The sequence below is a fragment of the Syngnathus acus genome, chromosome 10 (assembly GCF_901709675.1).
Source record: "Syngnathus acus chromosome 10, fSynAcu1.2, whole genome shotgun sequence".
Taxonomy (NCBI): Eukaryota; Metazoa; Chordata; class Actinopteri; order Syngnathiformes; family Syngnathidae; genus Syngnathus; species Syngnathus acus.
This window is the reverse complement of record NC_051095.1, coordinates 5,140,801-5,162,605: the sequence shown is the minus strand read 5'-3', so window position 1 is coordinate 5,162,605 and position 21,805 is coordinate 5,140,801. Positions and strand designations below refer to the sequence as shown.

Here is a 21,805-nt window from a genome sequence, read left to right as displayed (position 1 = left end):
AACTTAACTTTCATCTCTGATTAAAAACATTTCTAGACCAATGCTATTTAAAAATAAAAAATGTGAGTGCGGAATTTGCAGGGGTCGACCGTACTCTGGTGACTACAAGCAGGTCGCCATTGCAGATGAGCCATTTCTTCTCAGTTGCCATACCTGGAAAAAGAAAGGTAAATTGAATCAAAAAATAATTTGGAATAGACTAGCTAACATGTGACCCTAATGAGAATAAGCATTCAGTTGGGTGCTATTTTATGACATGTACTGGTGTTTTTTTGTTTTTTTTGTAACAATGCAGAGGACGGGACTGAGGGACTTCCTCAATCGGGTTTCAGGTTACATTCAGCACCACCTGCGGAGACGCCTTAAAGGGCTGCGCTCTGGTGTGCCTACGCCACTCGTCCACTTCTCTCAAAATGGACGGCAGCGCCAGACCGCTGGGCCTGAGCGCCCACGACTTGCTGCGTCCTCCACCGCCCCCCCTCTTCCTGCGGGCGTCCCTGGAGCGGGGTTACCCGCGCACCCCCAAGTGCGCCCGCTGCCGCAACCACGGCGTAGTGTCGGCGCTGAAGGGCCACAAACGCTTTTGTCGCTGGCGGGACTGCGTGTGCGCCAAATGCACCCTCATCGCTGAGAGGCAGCGGGTCATGGCCGCCCAGGTGGCGCTCAGGAGGCAGCAGGCGCAGGAGGAGAGCGAGGCGCGTGACATCCGGATGCTGTACCCCGGTGGGGGGCCGCCCTTCGCGCATGCCGCTGGCGGCCACCCGCCAGATTTGGATGTTTTGCCAACCCTCGCCTTGAAAGACGGTGAGTTTGAATATTTGACATGTAAACTTACTGGAATCAGGTGAAAAAAAAAATTCTGGAGAGGTGACAAGGGATTTATTTAAAAGCTTCCAAAGCTACTTGAACTTTTTTAATGCTGTATTTGTTGAAAACATTTTAGTTACATATATTTAACTTTGTACATTTAGACACTTTGAGATGTTTTTGTACATATGGGTAGAAATTCTTTGCACAAATGTGTTCTTGTATTTAAGCCACTGGCGGAGCTAGAATTTCTTTCGTCTGGGTGGGGGCAGACCAAGGATATATCAGGGGGCCTGCAAAAAAAAAAATCCTGAAAAACACCCAAAAGTCAATTATCTTTCCAAGCATATTCCAGGGATCCAGTGTCCCTGTGGCCACCCCTCTAGCTACGTTAATGTTTAAATACTATCATGTTGCAGAGGCTTCCATTTAATATATCAAGTAAAGTGGCAACCTCATTTTTATCTATATAAAGGGTCTCAAACTTGATGATGCTTTTTGTGGTTTTCTCTTCTAATATTTCAAAATAAAATCACGCTAAACACACTGTAAATTAGGCTTAATTAAGCAGGAGAAAAAGGATTTGGCAACCCTACATTCTTTTTTAAAAGATGAAAAAGAAACCTCACTATAAATGGTCATTATTTTTTTTACTGAAAAATGTGCTCATTTCATTTACTAAAAAAGCCTTACTATACATGCTTGTTTTTTTTTTTTACTACAAAAAGGTAATTTTTTTACTAAAAAAAAGCTTTGCTAACATGGTCATTTTTTTTTTTTTTACAAAAATGCCTTACAATACAAGCAAATTATTTTATTTTTTTTTACAAAAAAAACCCTTGCTGTCCAATTGGAGAACTATGAATATTTCATTTTTGTTTTGTTTTGGAACGATGAACTGAGTTAATAAATTTCAATTATGAACTACGAACTGAACAAGTTGCTTTCAAAATTTGTCAACTGAACTTTGAACTAGTTTGTGTAGAAAATGAACTTTCCCAACTCCCAACTCAGACTCATGATAGCTTTTAGCAAAACATAAAACTAAAGCGACAAGTGGGAAAAAACCCATCTTGTCAGCAAGTCCCAGTCACGTCATTTTTAAAAAAGATGTCAAAGGAAAGTTGACAATCCAGACACCCAATTTCAAGAATATCGGGCGATGGAATTTTTTTTTTTTTTTAACACAGAGGCTCCTCGACATGTCTTGAAAACACAAAGTTGCAGGACTAAAACAATTAATGTCATTTTGTACTTTAGTCATGCTGAGGAGTTTGCAAAGTAGCAAGTAGTACTTGAATACTTGAAGCAGCCTGGATACATCCAGACTTTTTAAGACCTTCCTTGCCGTTTCAGACGATCGCCTGAGCAAGTACCAATACGAGGTCCCGCATCGGCCATCCTTGGATCCCGAATCAGGCAGCGAGTCGGACAAACTCAAGAACTCGCAACACGACACTCTGGAGTCAAGCGCCAGATTGCGGAAAGGCGACAGCGTCAAATCAGCCGATGGTCCCGCCTCATCTTGCCCGCTCAGGTCTTCTTTCGGGCCAGCAGGGACCAAGTCGGCGTTTGCGCCACTCTACATTCCGCCGCCATCCGCCATAGGGGACGGCATTTACGGGCTGAACCCTCGCTTGGGCATCAACCCCTTATGCTTGGCCTACTCGTCGGCGAACGCCACCAGCATGGCCAGCATGATGACGCCATACGTCACGTCAGGCTTGATGCCGGTGTTCCCGCTGCGTCCTCCCCTGGACGCGTACTCGTTCCCCGGCGTGATCCGAGACCTTTCATACCTGCATGGAAAGGAGCTTTTGTGCAGTGCCAGCGTGTATAAGCGCCTCACCACTGACAAATGACTCCCTCATCACTTTTTTCCAATACCTGTCAATTTTGTAAAATAAATCATATGCAAATATGTTTTTGGTTTTTTTCTGTTTGTGGCATGAAATCATGTATTAAAGTAATAAAGTCGGCCAAGAAATGATTTATGCAAGAAATAATTTATGCAAGGAAAACCTGCGTGAGGTAGCTAGTTGCTAGGCAGAGTTTCTAGGGCTAAGTTATTTGAAAAATAAATGCCTGATGCCAGTCACGAGTGTTCGAATGGACAACAAGACACTAGGGTTTCAAACTAAGGTTAGGGTTTCAAACAAGGGTTTAGAACTAGGGTTAGGGTTCAAACCAGGGTTTTAAACCAGGGTTAGGGTTTCAAACTAGGGTTTTAAACTCGAGTTACTGCACCTTGCTTAGTTGATCCACTGTTAACTGCACCCATTACCGATATTTATTGATTGAGATAATTATTTAACCCCAATAAAAATTCAAGCTATCCGGGCTGTCTCTGGCATCATCTTGAGACGTTCCGGGGCAGCGTCCTTCTCCCTCGTAGTCACGGACAAACGCGGATTATGACAGGTTCCCTTTTGTTGGGTATGGTTGTTGTGATTGATATACTTTTCCACCAGGGGGCGTCCTGCCACCATGATTTAAAAACTGACTGTGATCCACCCCCCTGCAGAGATCTGGGACAAAACGACCAACTGAGCGAGCATGTGTGCAGCACGGTCCACATGAGGAGTTTGGGAGAGGTCTTGCAACTCAAGCAGTAGCAGAAACGCGCAGGGTGTTTTGTCGTTATTTTCATTGGATAATCAAGTTTTGATGATAATTATGTTAATACTGCAGACGATGGATGGAGGCAGATAATGGACAAGATAGATTGTGATATCAATATTTGATACTGGTACACACGGTACTGTACTTGAAATGACACCGGTATCATGATACTACACCATCAAATACTGCTGGTAAACTGAAAATGGATCTCAATAAAAAAAATGTAAGTGCCGAAAACATTGAATAAATGTTATTACTGATCGTGAATACAATATTGATCACAATAATTGTGATTATTATTTGTAGCATAATCATGGAGCCGTGATATCAATATGAATTTGTGGATTGATACTGTGCGATTCAATATTACAACGTAAAGCACACCATTGATATTGGTTGCTGGTATAGCAAAACTGATAAATATACGATTGCACAAGCTATCAGTAGCTACTTGATGCTGTCGGTTTGAGATTATTTTGTGGATTTAGTCTCGATAATTTAGCCAACAAAATGGCTGGCAGATCTTCTATGACCTTGAAACCCCTTTTTGTTTCCGTGCCATTGTGTGGCCGTTGCGAGGAGTTTGTTGTTATAGCGACCAGAGGGCGACTTTCATTTCATTACGGCCCCGACTGGTATTGAACCAAAGTAAACGGACGTCGGCGCCGTGGGTCTGTTAGTCGGGATGACAAATGGCAGAAGGCCGCACAGCTAGAAGGCCACTGAAATGAACGTGCTTGCCTCATGAGTAACAAGCTAGCAACGGGGCTCTGAAGCTAGTGATACCAACACGATGACTCTTGCGCAACAATTGAAAGATGTCGCTTTCGGTATTGGTCTTAATAGAATAATATTAGCTTTAGCCGAATTTTTATCCAAACGGCGCCACAAATAAATAGTTGTGTTTGTTTTCCGTCACGTTCCGCCTCAGCGCTGGTTCACGTGGAGGTCTCCCCTCGCCTAATGATGTTTACTTTTAGGATCCTGGCTCACGGGGAGGGCATTGCGCTTACGTTACGCCCGCCGCTTTATTCCGTCGGTCTCGAATATGCAAAGCGACGCCGTCTCCGGGTTCACTCGCAGTTTGAGAGGATTTGCTCAAGTTTGTCGCTAATCCCGCCGTTGACCTGATTTCTTGCTAACTGCTCGGCTGCTACTTTCCAAAGGTAGACCAAGGGGGCGGAGGAATTTTTCGCACAAGTGACCTGTGTACGTCACAATCGGCAACAATACGATGTCTCTTTATACATTGCTAAATAACAAACGGAATCGTATGGCGTAGTAATCGGAGTCAATCGTATTGCAGTGTAATGGGAGTGAATCATTTAAGTTAGCTTGAACGCGAGTATTTTTGATTTTTTTTCAATTCGTGAAGGTGTTTGACGGTTGAGCAGCTATTTTGTGCTCAAAATAGCAATGAATATGAACACAAAAGTGAAAGGAAGGCGCTGTTTTCTCCATGAAGGAAGCATAGAAAGGCGGCAATCAGGCAATGAGTCAAACACGCTGTGCCAGAACATTTATTAAAAAAAAAAAACATGGCGGAGGCCAGAACGCAATCAGGGGGCTTTGTGCTGCTACGGCTGCTATGACAGCCATTTCCACTTTGTCATTCATGAAGTAGAAGAATAGGGGTACATGTGAGCGATTCATTTGGAGGGGCGGGGTTTACTCATGTTCGTCGTTTGCTAGATGTAAAGGGGCTCACTGATTGGACCTCAAGTGCTTTACATGATGCTAATTGCGCATCCGCCGCAATTAGCGACCGGTGCCAATTACAGAAAAGCTAAATGGGAAATTAGCAGTCCTCCAGATGCCATAAATGGGAGCGTACCATTTGGATTTTGGGATGGGGCAATTAGACAAGTCTTAAGAAAATATCTTTCTCCATCCAGGTTTTTATAATGTTAAAAAACATGTCACTGGCATATGTAGAAAAAGAAAGACACATTAATTGTCTATAAATCCCTTTCAGACCAACTGAGTGAAATTAGCCGACGTAGCGGATTGCTGACATTTTGCTGCAATATATATACAGCCTCTGTCATGTTAGCCGGGTTCGATTCCCGGTTGAAAAACAGAGCGCACGAAGAGAAATGGGAAGAGAAATAGTCTGATTGGCGACTCCACTGCAGCACTGCAGCCATGAAAAAAAAAAAAAACAATCTTAGGGAGGATGGATGGCCAAGGCGGGAGTGGAAGGCAGGGAATGAAAAGGGGGGGGGGGGGGGTCGGTAAAGGCGCAGGCTCTTTAGGCTGCTAGCGCATATATATAGTGGCGCTATGTTTACTAATGGACACCATCACTCATCCGCCCACGTTGCCCCGGCGATCGGCGTAAAAAATGAGAAAATGGAGACTGCTGAGTTACGCCTGGGCTATAACATCTTCCCGGAGGGGACTTCCTACCTGGATAAACTTTGTGGATCTTACGAAGAAGTCGTCTTGTGTCATTTTACTTTAGCGAGATGATGCTCAGAGCAAATGCATTTTGACATATTAACTCAATCCCTGCCAGCTCTTTTCAAAGCAGATTGTTTGTTCATGCCGTCTTTTGAAGCAGCATCCACTGACCAGATTTTCAAAAGTGACTTATTCGGCATTGTGGAATCCTCGGAGAACTTCCTCTCAACCCACAATGCTGACAAGCCAGCCTTTTGCCGGAAGCGCCGTTTAACCTCCGCCAACGAGAGCGAGACTTTTTTTTTTGCTTTGCAGCCGGAAATCTCAACTTGCCTCCGGCTTGCAGAAAGTCACCAACGAGCCTGTCATGTTCTTCCATAACCTTGTCACAGTGGCTACGTCAGGGGAGAGCGCAAATCAATTCAGGGCAAGCTAACTGGGAATATTCAGACACAGAGGAAGCAGGGCATGGCAATCACTCAGCTGGAAAAACCAGCAAAACAATTCAAGGCTTGTTTCAGATTTGGTAGCGAGAAGACGGAATCTGTTAGCCTGGCTCGTTTTTGAAGGACACCTACCTGAAAATAACTACCCCAAAACTGAACACTTAAAAATAACTCTTCTCTTAAACTAAGTCTCAACCCTAATCCACATAATTGCACAACCTTGATACTAACCCTCACCAAAATATGATCCTAACCCTTAATTACCCCAAATTAGACCACAAGATGATTTACCGAGCCACAACCAAACCATAACAATCAACCATAATTCTTGAGCTCATCTGAAGCGATCCTAACCCAAATCCTGACCCCACCAACCCAACCTAAATCTCCACACTCACCCATAACTTGAGCCCCTAACACAACAGACGGCGCTTTTTAATATCTGCCTGCAATAAAATAAAATCTTTTTTTTTTTTTTTTGGAAGGCCATTTAAATTGTTATTTGCACTTTTAGAATGGAATAAAACTTTGTAGCCACGGGTCACGGTTAGTTTGCCACTATGGCATCACGTACCTTGAAAAGCGTCATGCGAAAACTTCACGTGCTCTGCCAGCTGGCGTACGGTTAGAAGCCCAGTGGAGGATTAACTGGTACCACTATGCCAGCCTATAAATAGTCGACCAACTGCTTCAGGAAATGAACCATGCTGGAGAGTCCCAAAGGCTCCCTGAACAGGTTTTCGCCTTTTATCCACTTCCACTCTGTTAGAATTCTTTGTGCTTGCGTTCACTTCTATTTCCGATTGATGCTTCATAGAAAGAGCGGGAGAGCGAGAGAGAGGCTTGGTTGTTCACTACAAGGCTGCCGCTTGGTCCAGAAAATGACACCACAAATTGAATGAGACTTTCTCTCCACTGTAGACCAATTAATTGACCTTTGACCACGACTAAAACGTAAGGAGCCGAGACCAAGATCGAGGCATTAGGGGTTGACCAAGAACAACAAAGACCAAGACTTCAGGGACCCAGACCTAATCAAGATCACCACGGTGTCAAGATCAAGATTTGAGGATTCGTCAATTAAGACTAAGTCTTACATTTTGAGGAACTAAGAGCAAAATTACAATTACAGTACGCCCGAGACTGAACACAGTGAAAATGCAGTCCAGTCCAAAACGTTCTCGTGGCATTCTTGACACAAACCTCAAATTCTTCAGCACTCCATTGTTGCAGATAATGTGACTTGCTTATTAAAGGGAAGATGACCCCTGCTAAAACAGCGCTACCTCAAGCCACCAGACGGGGGCAGCATCTGCTCTAAATTGGGCCAGCAACAACGGAGGAGTAGTGTATGACATTCACAGGTCATTGCCTCTATCTCTTTGTTTGGCCGCATGGCTGCCATTGGCGTTGTTCGTTGCTCTCATATAGAGAGAGATCCCCATTTGCTCCCCCCCGCCGAGTGTTTTATGCACAGTTAAGAAATAATCTCATTATGATGTTGAATTTTTCCAGAGGCAGATAGGCAACCCCGTGGCTAGCGTTTGTCCCTTGTTCTCATATGGATTGCCTTTAAGTGTCACAGGATTTTTATAATATGAATTCAGCGTGGCAAATGGTGCCAAGGGTGACAAAAAATGGGTGTTGTCACCAGTACCCCCCCCCCCCCTCCATCCTCAGCTTCAATCACGTGTCATGTTGCCGTGTCCCAACTGGAGCACTTGGGAGTTACATAATGCGATTTGGCAGGCCTCGGCAACACTCGGATGCATCCGCGGTGTGTTGAAACCACAAACCTGCTACAAGATGCTGTAGCGTGTCACTCCACTTTAAGGTTAGGAGATGGAGCGGAATGCCAATGAGTCTTATCGTCCTCTGTTACATAACAGACATGGGGGGGGGGGGTAATGGAAGAAGTGGGCTGGGTCAGAGGCAAGAGAGTCACACTGAAAAGAAAATGAGGAAACAGTATGGAGAGAAGATAAAAACATTAAGACCCCACAGCCAAATATTTGTAATTGCCTACTTTGTAGAGTAAAACCATAACATAGTCGAAAACAGAAACTGTGATCCCAAAACAGATTAACGCTATTTCCAATTCATCTGATGTTACTTTTATAAATACTTACAGGCTATTACATTTAAATAATTAAATATAATACAAACTTATAAATATAATATGAAATAATAATAATAATAAAAAAAACAATAAACAACCAAGCAAATAAATAATAAATAAATAAATCTTGGCTTCTCCCTGACATCAAACTTGAATGTACTGGCTAAACAATGTTCCAGTGTTTATCATAATAATTGCAATGATGCATTAAAAAAAACAAAAAAACTAACTGAGAAGTGTTCTTTTAAATATCGTTCCCATCTAATATCCTTTTGACCGCACGCTGACCACAGGCGCCTGGAAGCGCATCCCGCTGAAGAAGCTCATTTCCTTTGTGGGGAGCTGCTTGATGTATTTAGTGTTACCATGGTGACCCTCCTGCACAGCAGACAAGACAATAATGAAACCTCTCAATATGCCGCCCCGAGGAGATCTCTCGCAAAGCCACCGAATCACAAAGTTGCTTGGGATCAGGCTCTGGGTGACTCAGGATGAGCATCTTTCTTTTTGTTTTGTCTTAGCTGAATGACGGGCCATTTAAAGGCTCCTCGCGAGGAAGCTAAAAGAAACGTTAGAATGCCGCGGTGCCATTTAAAAGTGACGAGCTGATGCCAGCGTGAAGGAGCCAGAGGGGAGGGTGTAGGTGTTACGTTGATTGGCTCGAGGGAAATGCATCTGCTTCGTCACTTCTATTGTTTCTCGTGTGAGAAGCCACAAAACGGTTGCGTAAGAAACATTTGGTGCTGTCTTTTTCCCTCCCCCCTGCCTTAAAGGACCTTGATTTGTTTTTTTCTTCTGTTTTTCTTCAAAGCTGCTGCCATTCCTTTTCTTTAGGCAGTTTCCAGTTAACACGTGGGCAGGGAACATAGGGCTGGTGGTGAGAGCGAGCAGGCAGAGAGTGAGGCTGACAGGATCCAGTAGCGAGAAGGGCCCAGGTGGAGTCGACTCGAGTGGCATCGAAAGATGGCTAATCGAAACAAAGGGTGACTTGAATCGCTGGGTTTTTGCTCGAGAGTAACCAGCAAAATATCTCACGGACATTGTTGCTTGTGCAGAGGCATCATCTTTGAGATTATGTTGTCCAGGTCCCTGGTTGGGTGTCGGAGCGATTCAGAAGGAAGAGATCCAGATCTTGTTTGGATGTGGGACACAGCTGGCTTGCGAGGGTGAAGGCCACAAAGAACCATCGCCCGATGGACCGAACACCCGGCGTGGGCAAATCTTACGATAAAAAAAAAGCAAACAGCTGAGTGGTTGGTTAAAAGCGATTCCAAGAATAAAATTTCCACGCAGGTCCAGGTTTGTCTGGATTTGGTGGAGATTGAAAGTGATGTGACCAAAATGATTATCTTGTCATAGAAACATCGACAGTCTTGATACCAATTTTCTGTGGACAGCCACGAAGGAGATTTGGGGCTGTGGTGAAACAAAATGATCTCTTTTTGCTCTTCAAAAATTATGACAATTTATTTTTAGGTGGAATTGGTTTTGATGGAAAGTGTAACTAGCTCGCCGGCTTCTGTAATATTTCAATCACAGCTCAAGCCCACACAGGGTTCGTCAAGTTCTTTCAAGTCCAACTAGCTAATTAATCAAGCTGGCAATCACACATGCTGTTTTTTTGCTCCCCGTTTACAGCTCTTGTTTGCATTTTTTCACATCGAGAAAGGCTGCCAGTGGCCTGCACCTCACGGAACGCTAATAATTTACTGGTAAAGTGCTCAAAGAAAACAATAAGATACTTTACAGATGCGTGAACGTTGACGTGCTAACTTCACAAGTTTCTGATCTCGTATTTTTGCTGCCGGGGTCTTTTTTCTTCAGAAACGATGACCCCCACCCCCCCACCCCCCCTAGAGTGACTTTTATTAATTAAATACGGTGTCCTGACTCTGGATGTGCTTCCTCTTTCCACTATTTCCAGGCACTAATAATTACATTGGCATTTAGCTCCACGATAAGCCGACCCCTTTGGCCTTTATGAAATGTTCTCTGGGCAAGGGAGGAAAATACGGTACCCAAACACCATGCCGTGTATCGATCCATCTGCCTTGAAATCTTGACATTTTGTGAAAAAATACAGGGGCAGTTTTTTTAAATATCATTAATGGCTGAGATTGAGCTTTTTCACTGAACAAAGAGCAGAAACGAGATGATTTAACTTGATGGGAAATCAAAAGTGGGCTCAGCAAAGTGCATCTTAATAAATTGTTTTCTGAGCTACTGATTCCAAAATGTCGATGAAAATTATCCCGTTAAAATACTCACACACACATATATACGTATATATATATACGTATACGTATATACGTATATATATATACGTATACGTATATACGTATATATATATATACGTATACGTATATACGTGTATATATATACGTATACGTATATACGTGTATATATATATATATATATACATATATATATATATATACACACATATATATATATACACATATATATATATACACGTATATATATATACACGTATATATATATACACGTATATATATATACACGTATATATATATACACGTATATATATATACACGTATATATATATACACGTATATATATATACACGTATATATATATATACCGTATTTTCCGCCCTAAAAGGCGCACCTAAAAACCTAAAATTTTCTCAAAAGCCGACAGTGCGCCTTATAGGCCAGTGCGCCTTATATATGGATCAACTGATGAATTTGTTGATCCATACTGGTTGTACACAGTGCTCTGCCAAAATGTTTCAGTACGTTTTAGTACGACTAGTAAATTACAAGGTCGCATCGCTTCCCAGCATTACGGCAACTGTAGTCAGGGGGCGTCACCGAATAGCTGTTGTACCCGCGAGGCTATTTCATGTCAAAATAGGCTGCTCTGTTAATGTTTCGAGTAAATCTACGGATCGATATGGAAGGGAAACATAGGTAAGTAGTACCAATGCGTTAGATCGAACTTTAGTCAGTTCCGATCATTTTATAGGAGATCGTTTGAGAAACGCGATTGTTTACACTTTGCTGAGGCTCATGGGAGATTGCGAGCTGAGGCTCGTGGGACTTTGCGGATGGCTAATGCTATTGCGATAGCTGCTATACGTACCAGGCTATTTCATGTCAAAATAGGCTGCTCTGTTAATGTTTCGAGTAAATCTACGGATCGATATGGAAGGGAAACATAGGTAAGTAGTACCAATGCGTTAGATCGAACTTTAGTCAGTTCTGATCATTTTATAGGAGATCGTTTGAGAAACGCGATTGTTTACACTTTGCTGAGGCTCATGGGAGATTGCGAGCTGAGGCTCGTGAGACTTTGCGGATGGCTAATGCTATTGCGATAGCTGCTATACGTACCAGGCTATTTCATGTCAAAATAGGCTGCTCTGTTAATGTTTCGAGTAAATCTACGGATCGATATGGAAGGGAAACATAGGTAAGTAGTACCAATGCGTTAGATCGAACTTTAGTCAGTTCTGATCATTTTATAGGAGATCGTTTGAGAAACGCGATTGTTTACACTTTGCTGAGGCTCATGGGAGATTGCGAGCTGAGGCTCGTGAGACTTTGCGGATGGCTAATGCTATTGCGATAGCTGCTATACGTACCAGGCTATTTCATGTCAAAATAGGCTGCTCTGTTAATGTTTCGAGTAAATCTACGGATCGATATGGAAGGGAAACATAGGTAAGTAGTACCAATGCGTTAGATCGAACTTTAGTCAGTTCCGATCATTTTATAGGAGATCGTTTGAGAAACGCGATTGTTTACACTTTGCTGAGGCTCATGGGAGATTGCGAGCTGAGGCTCGTGAGACTTTGCGGATGGCTAATGCTATTGCGATAGCTGCTATACGTACCAGGCTATTTCATGTCAAAATAGGCTGCTCTGTTAATGTTTCGAGTAAATCTACGGATCGATATGGAAGGGAAACATAGGTAAGTAGTACCAATGCGTTAGATCGAACTTTAGTCAGTTCTGATCATTTTATAGGAGATCGTTTGAGAAACGCGATTGTTTACAGAGGGCTCGTTGGTTATTGGCTAGTGGATGCATACCGCAACCCTAGTCAACCTCAGTTTGATGCAGTATAGCTTCTATTTTATGCGCCTTATAATCCGGTGCGCCTTATATATGGACAAAGTTTTAAAATGGGCCGTTCATTGAAGGTGCGCCTTATAACCCGGTGCGCCTTTTAGGGCGGAAAATACGGTACACGTATATATATATACACGTATATATATATACACGTATATATATATACACGTATATATATATATATACACGTATATATATATATATACACGTATATATATATATATATATACATATATATATATATATATACATATATATATATATATATATATATATATATATATATATATATATACATAAACACATTTGTATATACATATTTTTTTCCTGTAATTAGATCATGGAAATATGCATGTTACACTGCCGGCTGGAATCAAAATACAACATAAGCAGTGGAGGTTAATTATTTGGCTAATTAATAGAGCTGATTTAGCAGCAGAGAATTAGTAGACATAAAACCCACGTGAAATGTTGAACCTGAATTTTACGCTCTCTTCTATGTCAATTAGTCATCCAATCAAAAGCTCAGTCTGACTGTGAACGATAGAATTAGTAAATCCTCAAGATATATTCTCGAAGCGTCAGTAACTAATCGATAAAGACATGTTAGCATGTTTTTAACATGTTAAAATAAGTGATGTTCAACATTTAGGGCCGCTTGCGTTCGTTCATCTCCTTCATTTGTTCGTTAGCTAGCTACCGGCACATTTTACCGTCAAGGTATTAAGCGACTTTCTCAGTTGGATTCATCGGCACATCTTTCGAAAGCTTGTTTTCCTTCTACTGCCTGAAAATAAAAACGTCCGAGTCCTCTCCTTCCCGTCTTCAGAGACGTGGACGCAGCGGCGGCGGCTGCGAGATAGCATCCTTTCATTTCCGCGAGCCCGATTAAAAAAAGATGGGATTCGGCGAAGACGAAAGTAAGGCCTATCGCTGGCCGCCGCCACCGATCAAGTCCCTTCGCTCGGCCACGGCGAGGACCTGCATGAATAAACCCGAGGTGGCGGCGATAAGCGAGCAGTTATTTTCATAGACAAAAACTCAGTGTTTAGACTAGATAGCGCTAGCCGCCTGCCTTATCTTGCTGTTGCTTCATCATCAAATGAGAATTAATCGGGAAACTGCTGTCGCTCACCCTTCCATAAAAAAAACAACATTGATTATTACAGTGAACCCTCGACTATTAACACTTATTCTGCCCTCAGCTATTTGTTTTTTGCCTTTTCTATACCTCTGCAAATAGCAGGTGTTAACTCTAAACAAATACAATACAGCTAGCTAATTACTATTAAAAACAACAACTCATTTTAATGCCATCAAACAATCAATATAGGAATAATATATATAATCTGATATATAATATATATAGGAATGAAAACCAAATTCATTTGATTTCCGTGCATGTATTCATAGTTGAACGTTATCAGCGGTGGGAAATATGTCAGCTCGCTTATTGCTGTCACACATTTAGGTCATGCCAGTTGGCATCTCGGTGACGTGCGATCGCGGCAAGTCCCAACGACAGATGCTTGTGAGCTCGAAATTGTGCAAACTTCTTGTCATGGACTGGCCATCCATCCATCCATCCATCCATCCATCCATCCATCCATCCATCCATGAATACAAAATGCTAATTTATAATTGGTTTAGTTACTGGAGTAATGAAGAAGAAACTTCAAGATTTTATTTGGTCAGCTATCGCATCTACCCCTCACGTTCCTCGGGCCATAGCTCCTAACATTTCTCCGAGAGAGTGCATTTAGTATGAATGCGGCGTTTGTGGATTTTCTTCCCTCTTTTCTTTTTTTTTTTTTTGGGGGGGGGCAGCTTGTTTATAGCGGCAGCATATTATCCGACTCCAGCTGCTGCAAGGAGACAGGTCCAGGTATTTATGGCGAGCATAAAAAGTGAGTGCAGTCCCTGTCACCCCCACCACAACAGTGCGAGATTTACAACAACAGCAACAAAAAGGAATGCTCAATTTGTATAGGCAGCCTGTCTGTTTGGATGCTCCCCAATGGATTTTGCACTACAGTATGTGTGTATCTCTCTCTATGTGTGTGTGTGTGTGTGTGCGCACAGAGCCCGCCTGTGCTGAAACACCAGCAACAGATAACAGATGGTACCCCCGCATTAGAAGTGTTTTATTTCCCCGCGGAAGCCAGATATGTCAGGAGTAAGCATGTGCAACATTAGTCATTTGGAATATTCATGCCCCCGCCATCCAACAGTTTTTGGCTTCCGCCATCAAAATTCCACCACACCGTATTTCTTTTAAGCAAAATCGGGGAATGGAAAAGAAGAACAGCATAGCTTTAGTAGCCATTGTATTAAAATAATAGTTGACATGTTGAGATGTTAAAAATAGGGCTGGAAACCAGTCGTCAAATAAATCAAATAATTCAAATGCATTAAAAAAAAAAAGCCAAATGTCAACCTCAAACCTTTGCGGGGATTATATGGAAAAATAAATCTGTAAAAAAGAGTGAATGGCCAAAATTTGGAATCATTCCAAACTTGAAAAATAATGTCTACAGTAAAGCAACACATTGTTTAACTGGGCTGGCTAATGCTAACAGCCAGGCGCTAACCTTAGTAACCAGGCTAACCCCACAGTCACGTGCTGACTAGGCCAAGCCCCTACTTTAAAAGCCACAAACACTCAAAGTCAAAGCTACTACCTTCTAAAATCTAAGTACGCTGGACAAATTTACCTGCTGCTCACAAGCTACAAAATATTTTTTGTCTGTTTAATAATTGAGCTAATCAGTTAATACAAAAAATATTTAATGCTACCGCCTGAGTTAAATATTATGTTTATATTAATCTAATTCCATCCATTTTACCCCTCCGACACACTGTAATCAGATTAAACATACTTTTAAAATAAATATTGTTGTATTGGGCAAAACCAAAGGCCACACTAAGCTTTTTTTTTTCTTCTTCCCTTCTTCGCCTTCTGCCGCCAAGCTAATAAAGTCGCCACCGGCGTCTCGGCGACCCTTTAAATAAAACGTCGAGGAAATGCGAGACGTCGGGCTTTGGCTAACCCCGACAAAGCGGGCCCGACCTGATGGCAATTATCTCCACGTCCGCTTGCTAATTATAATAAAGCATGACAGGTGCCCGAAACAATTTCAATTGCCTGTGAGCTTTTGCGTGTGCTTGTCTCGGCGCTGATAAAGATAGCCCAACCGACCGGTCGCTTCTAACCAACGTCTCATTTCCAACAACTTGGCCACAGTTCAAGGTTTGAGCAAAGAATCAGTACTCAAGGTTTGAGGCAAAGAATCAATGCGTAGGGAACTCGGGTTTGATTCCCTAAGCCTTGTCCATCTTTCGGTTCAAATTCATTTTCATTTCATATTTTCCAATTACTGAGTTTGAGTTGCCTTGTGTATGAAATGTGAAATATAAATAAAACTGCTCTGCCTTTCTTTTTACCGCTTCGACCTTTTATTCTGAATTCCGCTTCCTTCATCCATTTCGTCATTAAATCCATAAATAAATCAAAACACCTCTTCCTGCTACTTTCTTTCGCCAGCAAACTTGTCAATACTGACTCAACATCATATCTTAAAATGGGCTTCCAGGAAAAAGGTGCTTTTTGTTATTTGTTACTTTTTACCAATCTTTTGTCGACGAGCTCTTTCAAGCCGCCCGTATAAGAGCAGCGTCGAACCTTCACCACCTTCTTGGCCGGTAATTCGTAGCGCAAAATTGTACTGGGGCTCCGTCTGTTTTCATCGGCTAATGGCCTCGTTCTGGCCGTTAGCACGCGGCGTGCGCTGAAATATTGTCCAAATAATGTTCAGAGAGTGGAGGAACACAGTCTGTTCCAAGTGGCGCTTTCGCACCGACAGATGGCTTGAAAGTAATCGGAGGAAAAGTTTCCGCAAAAGCCAACTCTCATTAGCATTAAACGCTTCGTTGACTTGTATCGCGCTTGGAGAAAAGATGCCATTTATTAACCCTGTTGATGCCTCTCAAGTTTTACTACCGCTGTTTCATACTACGGGGGGAGGCCTTTCGCTTTTAGCGTTTTTATTCAAATTGATTTAGAGTTGCCAAGGGTGTTTATTTACTCTGGTCAGGGCGGAGTCGATCTGGGGAGTCGGAGTTTATTTGGGTCGGACAAAAACTCTCAACCTCAAGTGACTTCCACTCATTTACCTCTTTAGGCACATAAACACACCTCCCCCATTTTGTCCGTCACCGCGGCAACCGGTGCCTTAGTGATTGATTTGTTGCCAGCGTGGTGTAGCTGCGGGAAAGAAAGCGTGCGTTACATCTTTCCTAATTAAAACAAGATTACAGGAGTCATCGATGGCGGCGAAGGGAATCAATTTGCCAAATGTTGGGGGGGGGGGGGGTCGTGTACAAACGAACCAACGTGAGATCAACCTACGTTTGCGTGTCGCGACGAGTGACGTGGGAGGAAAACAGCCGTTTAATCGCAGGCCGATAATCTGCAATGCGATGTTTTTGTTTGAGCGAGGAGCGGCTTCAAACACCGAGCCGAATCGCTTTATGAACGATGCGGGGCGGAACCAATGAGACGCCATTAGTCACGGATGGAATGCTTGTTGATCTGTCAACTCATGCCAAAAATATTGGGACAGCAAAATACGACAACATCCGATCGGTGTTCTGTTTTGCTACTGTACTGTTAGAAAAGACACTCGCCGTAAAATTAGATTACTGGTTGAATCTCGGGGTATGTTCTGAACTCCCGTTTACAAGGCAGAGTCGAAGTGAAGAATGCCCGCTTGTCCATCTGGCGGCCTTGTTTCTCTTGCCTCCCATCACCGTGCTTCCAATTAGAAGTTGCACATCGCGGTGGCCGCCAGATGGTCGGGATGACGGAGCCAAACCTTTCTCGGGGCTGCGACGTCTGCGGAGAAATCAGGCGACCTGCCCGCATTCCCCTCGCGCGTAATTATTACAGGGAGGCTTTGGGAATTGAGTGTGGTAAAATCCCCCAACTGCGCTCGTGGGAGAGCAGTTCTCTTCCCAATAATTACTTTTTTGCCTTCTACAAAACATACTTGACATTGACTTTCTAAAAATATTTACTCAACTGCTGTTGGAATTTTATTTTGAGGCAACTTGAGCGGTTCCCACTGTAGAGTATTAATCACAGGCATTGACAGCTATAGAAGTCTAAGGTCCATTATTTTACTTATACATTATTTTAGTGAATAACCTTTAAGGGCTATACTCGAAGTATTTCCTCAAATATTGAACGAGGGTTTTGTAGGAATGTGATTATTAGGTTGCTAAGCTTTTATGTGGACTGCTTGCTTCAAGCGATTCCAAAGATGAAGGCATTCCTCGAATAGCGGCTGGGCTGTTTATTCACGCCGATGAAGGAGGCGTCTTTTCTGAAGTAGATATCCATCAGGGAGGCCGTCAGTCGAGGGTCTTCGATTTTAATGGTTTCGAAAATCAACACTTTACTATAAATAGTGACCAGGGGGCGTTTATCGGCCAAGATGAAGATGTCTCGTCGTGGGGAGGCCTTCAATTGGAGCATTTTATTTCAGAAATTAATAAATAATTCCACAAATATTGGCTGGACTCTTTATTAACGCAGATCAGATTATTTGGCCTCTTCAATTTGAGAGGTTCCACTGTGCTAAAAACCCGATTATATACACCATTGATTGTCAACCGTTGGTTTGCGGCCTTCTCGTGGTCCGAGGCGGCATTGCAGGTGGTCTGCGAAATTGGAAATCGAAATTAAATGCCATTTTTAAAAATAGAATTGACTTATCAATTAGACTTGATATATTTTTCCAGCTAATTTTGTGAATCATCTCCCCATACAAATGATGTCAGCTGAGATTCCCAAAATAGACATACAGGTGTATATGTCTATCCTCCTTCGGTGCAAAAAACACGATTTGAATACATTGAATGCTACACTTAGCGTATTTCCTTAAATTAATGGTCAGGCTGTTTATTTACTCCGATGGGAATGTTGTCACTTGGGGGGAGGCCTACAGCTGTGCTACAACAAAACGCAGAATGAGATATTTGGAATTGTGATAATGATTCCCGTGACAGCACCGCTTGTTCACAGCCACCCCTCACGGCCCCACTTAAGTTGAAGGTGCAATCTCTCGCTGACCCCCGCTTACACGTTCCAGGAACCTCGGGAGGAATCTATTGAATCGGAACCGTTGGAGGTATCCGCCAAATTAGCCCATTTTCACATGTCAAACGAAAAGTTGAAGGTGTTTGCCACTTTGCTTTTTTTCCTCTCGTGTTGGCGGAAATATTTTTTTTTTTCCTGGAGCGAACTCGCGGTTGGCAGCCGACCAAGATGGTGGATAACGATATTCTATGAGAATGTGCAGACTAGTATTCTCTCGTGTGGGGACCTACTTCACTTCATATTTGCAGCACAACAGAGAGGTGAAGCTTTGAGCACTTCAGCAGTGCATTGAATTTAATTGGGTGATTTGCCAGCTTTTTTATTTTTTTTATTTAGTAATTGATTTCTCATTTTTGTGGTTTGACTCCGTCGCCCGTGCTTCATTGTACATTTGTCCAGTATTTACCATTTACGATATATATTATAGGGTTAATTTTTTTAACCTTGTTTGATTCATAGTCATAGACAAAACAGAATCGACATAATCAAAATTGTCTTTCTCTTGTTATACTGTTTATCAAAAATCATTCAATCCTGTTGGAGGTGCCTCTTTTTTTTTTTTCTTTCTTCAGTAAGACAAATACATCTTGAACTAGGCTGGCCTTGCCGCTACCCAAGGAGACTCCGGAGCACCGAAGGTTTTGTTGACAGTCGCCCCGGAAGAAGTTGGGAGAGACGCACAAGTAGGTCAGCTCTGAGGCGTTTGTTACATCATCATCATCATGCATATTCATCATCGCCCAGTTGTTACAGAGTGAACTCACTCCACACAGACACTCTTTTCTCTTCCCCTTAATCAACCCATTATGGGATGAATTATAAATTGTGATATTTTTACTTCAAAGGGGGGAATCATTTTCATGCACACTGCCAATTAGGTACAAAGCCAAGGTGGTTGCCAGGCAGCCGGCGGGGTTAGCCTGCCGAGTTCCTGTACCGGGCCATTTAGTGGGCGGGAGCTCCTCTGGCTGTCTGCGAACACCTCAACTCCAAAAAAAAAAAAAAAAAAGCCAGCCAATTCGTATTTAGAAGTAGAATCGGAATACTCCAATCAACACCTCTATCGGGCAATGTTGGGTTAGCAGTCACTGAAAAGGCTGCTCGTGACAATTTCTTTAGTTTGTATTAAAAGGCTAGATTTAATTTTGTCCCACAAGATGATGCAAAACATTGACAAAAAAGAGTTGCTGAACTTTCAGATGTTTGTTTTTCAAGCTGCCGTTGCTTTTATCTTTGTGTGTATTGTTCAAATGTCACGGCTAACTCAATAATAATGTGATTTATTTATTCCTGGAAGCATTCATGTTCACTTGTAAAATTTGAATAATTTCAATGCCTTGATATGCCTTCAATATAAAACTGTCCTAAACATAAGGTCCCTGACAGAATTTTGAAAATACAAAAATTCAAATAAATTGTTGAGGAAGTTTATTTCCATTGGTTGGCAACTCTGACTTGCAGAGGTCAAATGTGATATATAATTTTTTTGATAGCAAATGCCACTTTGTGAAATACCGCTTACTGCAGCGGGTTTATTTTTCCATGAGAACTCATGTGGCTTTAGTCTGCTTTCCATGTTATTCTTCAGGCTTCACAGCCCCCGAAGAAGAAGATGACTATCTGGTAGCATCAAGTCAGCTGAAGGTCATCAGACCTACCAGCACCCTCTCAGCAATGTACCCACTCCGCCCCCCCTCCACAGCTTTCCCGCTTTCATCACCCTTGAAGCCTGATCTTGAAAAGATATGACATTGACAGACACATAAACCAGCGGCCTTCTATCTGGCACTCCCTCCCACTGCCCTCCAGTCCTCCAACTAATGGGTCTTTGCCAATAATAAACGAGCGAGAATCACAGGCTGCTTGATCGTTCTTGTGGAGCATCAGCCGATATTGAAGAAAAGCCCCCGAAGCCCAAGTTGGCAGAGCTGCTATCTTCACCGTCTGCATTATTTATTGCGTGGAAGTGGTTGTGCTTCGAGTGTAGCGCAAAAAAAGAGAAGTCACAAAAAGTCAAAGGAAAAGTCATTCTGTCAAGTTCTTCGTAACGTGAAAAAAAAAAAAAGTAACGTGAAAAAAAAAAAAAAAGCGAGACAGGATTCACAATGATTTTGTCGCCGTGTTGAAACACTGCGTTACTTTTCGGACTCAAAACCATATGCGACACTGAGGCACTCACCGTGGAGACAGAAAATGGCGTGAAAACGCGGCAGAGAAATTAATGTATTCAAGTTAGGGCCGCTTCGTGAGTGGCAACACAAGATGGCCGCCTTCTTCCTGTGTTGTTCTTTTGTGGCTTTGTTTAGGATAAACTTTTTGGGATCTCGGTCGAGGAAAAAAAAAAAAATCTAAAACGTGCTCAAGAGTCACTGTAATACTTTCAATGTGATATCACATTTAGGAGAGCGACAACCATTACTTCGAGATTTTCGTTACTTGTATACAGTAAATGTTACTTAAAAATATTTATCGCTCTTGTAATGAACCTATATAATAACCTAAAATAGACATCTATATCAGGTTACAGAAATAACCAATTCACATGTACGGATCAATAAGCTTCTTAAACACAAATCCAAACAACTTCTGTATGTTATTTATACAACTTACAGCAGGTTCAGACTTTAACATTTCGAAATGTGATCATATTTGATGTTTTTAATTTAGACGTCTATTTTAGGTCTATACCGAGACCAATTTCAGACGTCTAAATTAGGTCTATAAAAAGCTATTAAAAGCTTTAAATAGCTTGCTTGGGGTGACCTTTCACGCATCCGACTGTGTAATACTGTTTGTTGTATCATGTTGTATGTCTTTGATATTGCGTGAATAAACTAAACTAAACTAAACCAAACATAAACCAGACGTCTAATAGACATCTATGGCTGACAGGGTATGCAATCAGCTACGAGAGTTAGCATGTAAAATACACAAGAGTTAGCGTGTAAAACACTTGAGACTTGCTAACCAGGAAGCTAACATGAGTAATATTAGCATGCTTTGGGTCTCACGTTACTTTACAAAGTGGAGAAGAGCAAGGAAGCAGCTATTTTATTCTGAAAAATAAATCATTTTACTGTTGGACTGTTGGGGGGGCCTAAACAAGAAAGTGTTAGCATGTCTGAAATGTTCCCAGCGTGAATGTTCGTAC

At 42.2% G+C, this 21,805-nt stretch overlaps 1 protein-coding gene and 1 long non-coding RNA gene across 2 annotated transcripts; both read left to right on the top strand.

Annotated features, from left to right (window-relative positions):
• Nucleotides 1-408: 408 nt before the first annotated feature.
• LOC119129248 (doublesex- and mab-3-related transcription factor A1-like) lies at nucleotides 409-3,144 on the top strand. The gene is made up of 2 exons (XM_037262381.1): nucleotides 409-804; nucleotides 2,164-3,144. The coding sequence occupies exons 1-2, from the start codon at nucleotides 414-416 to the stop codon at nucleotides 2,667-2,669; spliced, it is 897 nt and encodes a 298-aa protein (XP_037118276.1). The 5' UTR covers nucleotides 409-413; the 3' UTR covers nucleotides 2,670-3,144.
• Nucleotides 3,145-19,198: 16,054 nt separating this feature from the next.
• On the top strand, nucleotides 19,199-20,511 carry LOC119129249. The gene is made up of 2 exons (XR_005099154.1): nucleotides 19,199-19,337; nucleotides 20,243-20,511. It is a non-coding gene; the product is annotated as an uncharacterized LOC119129249 (long non-coding RNA).
• Nucleotides 20,512-21,805: the final 1,294 nt, after the last annotated feature.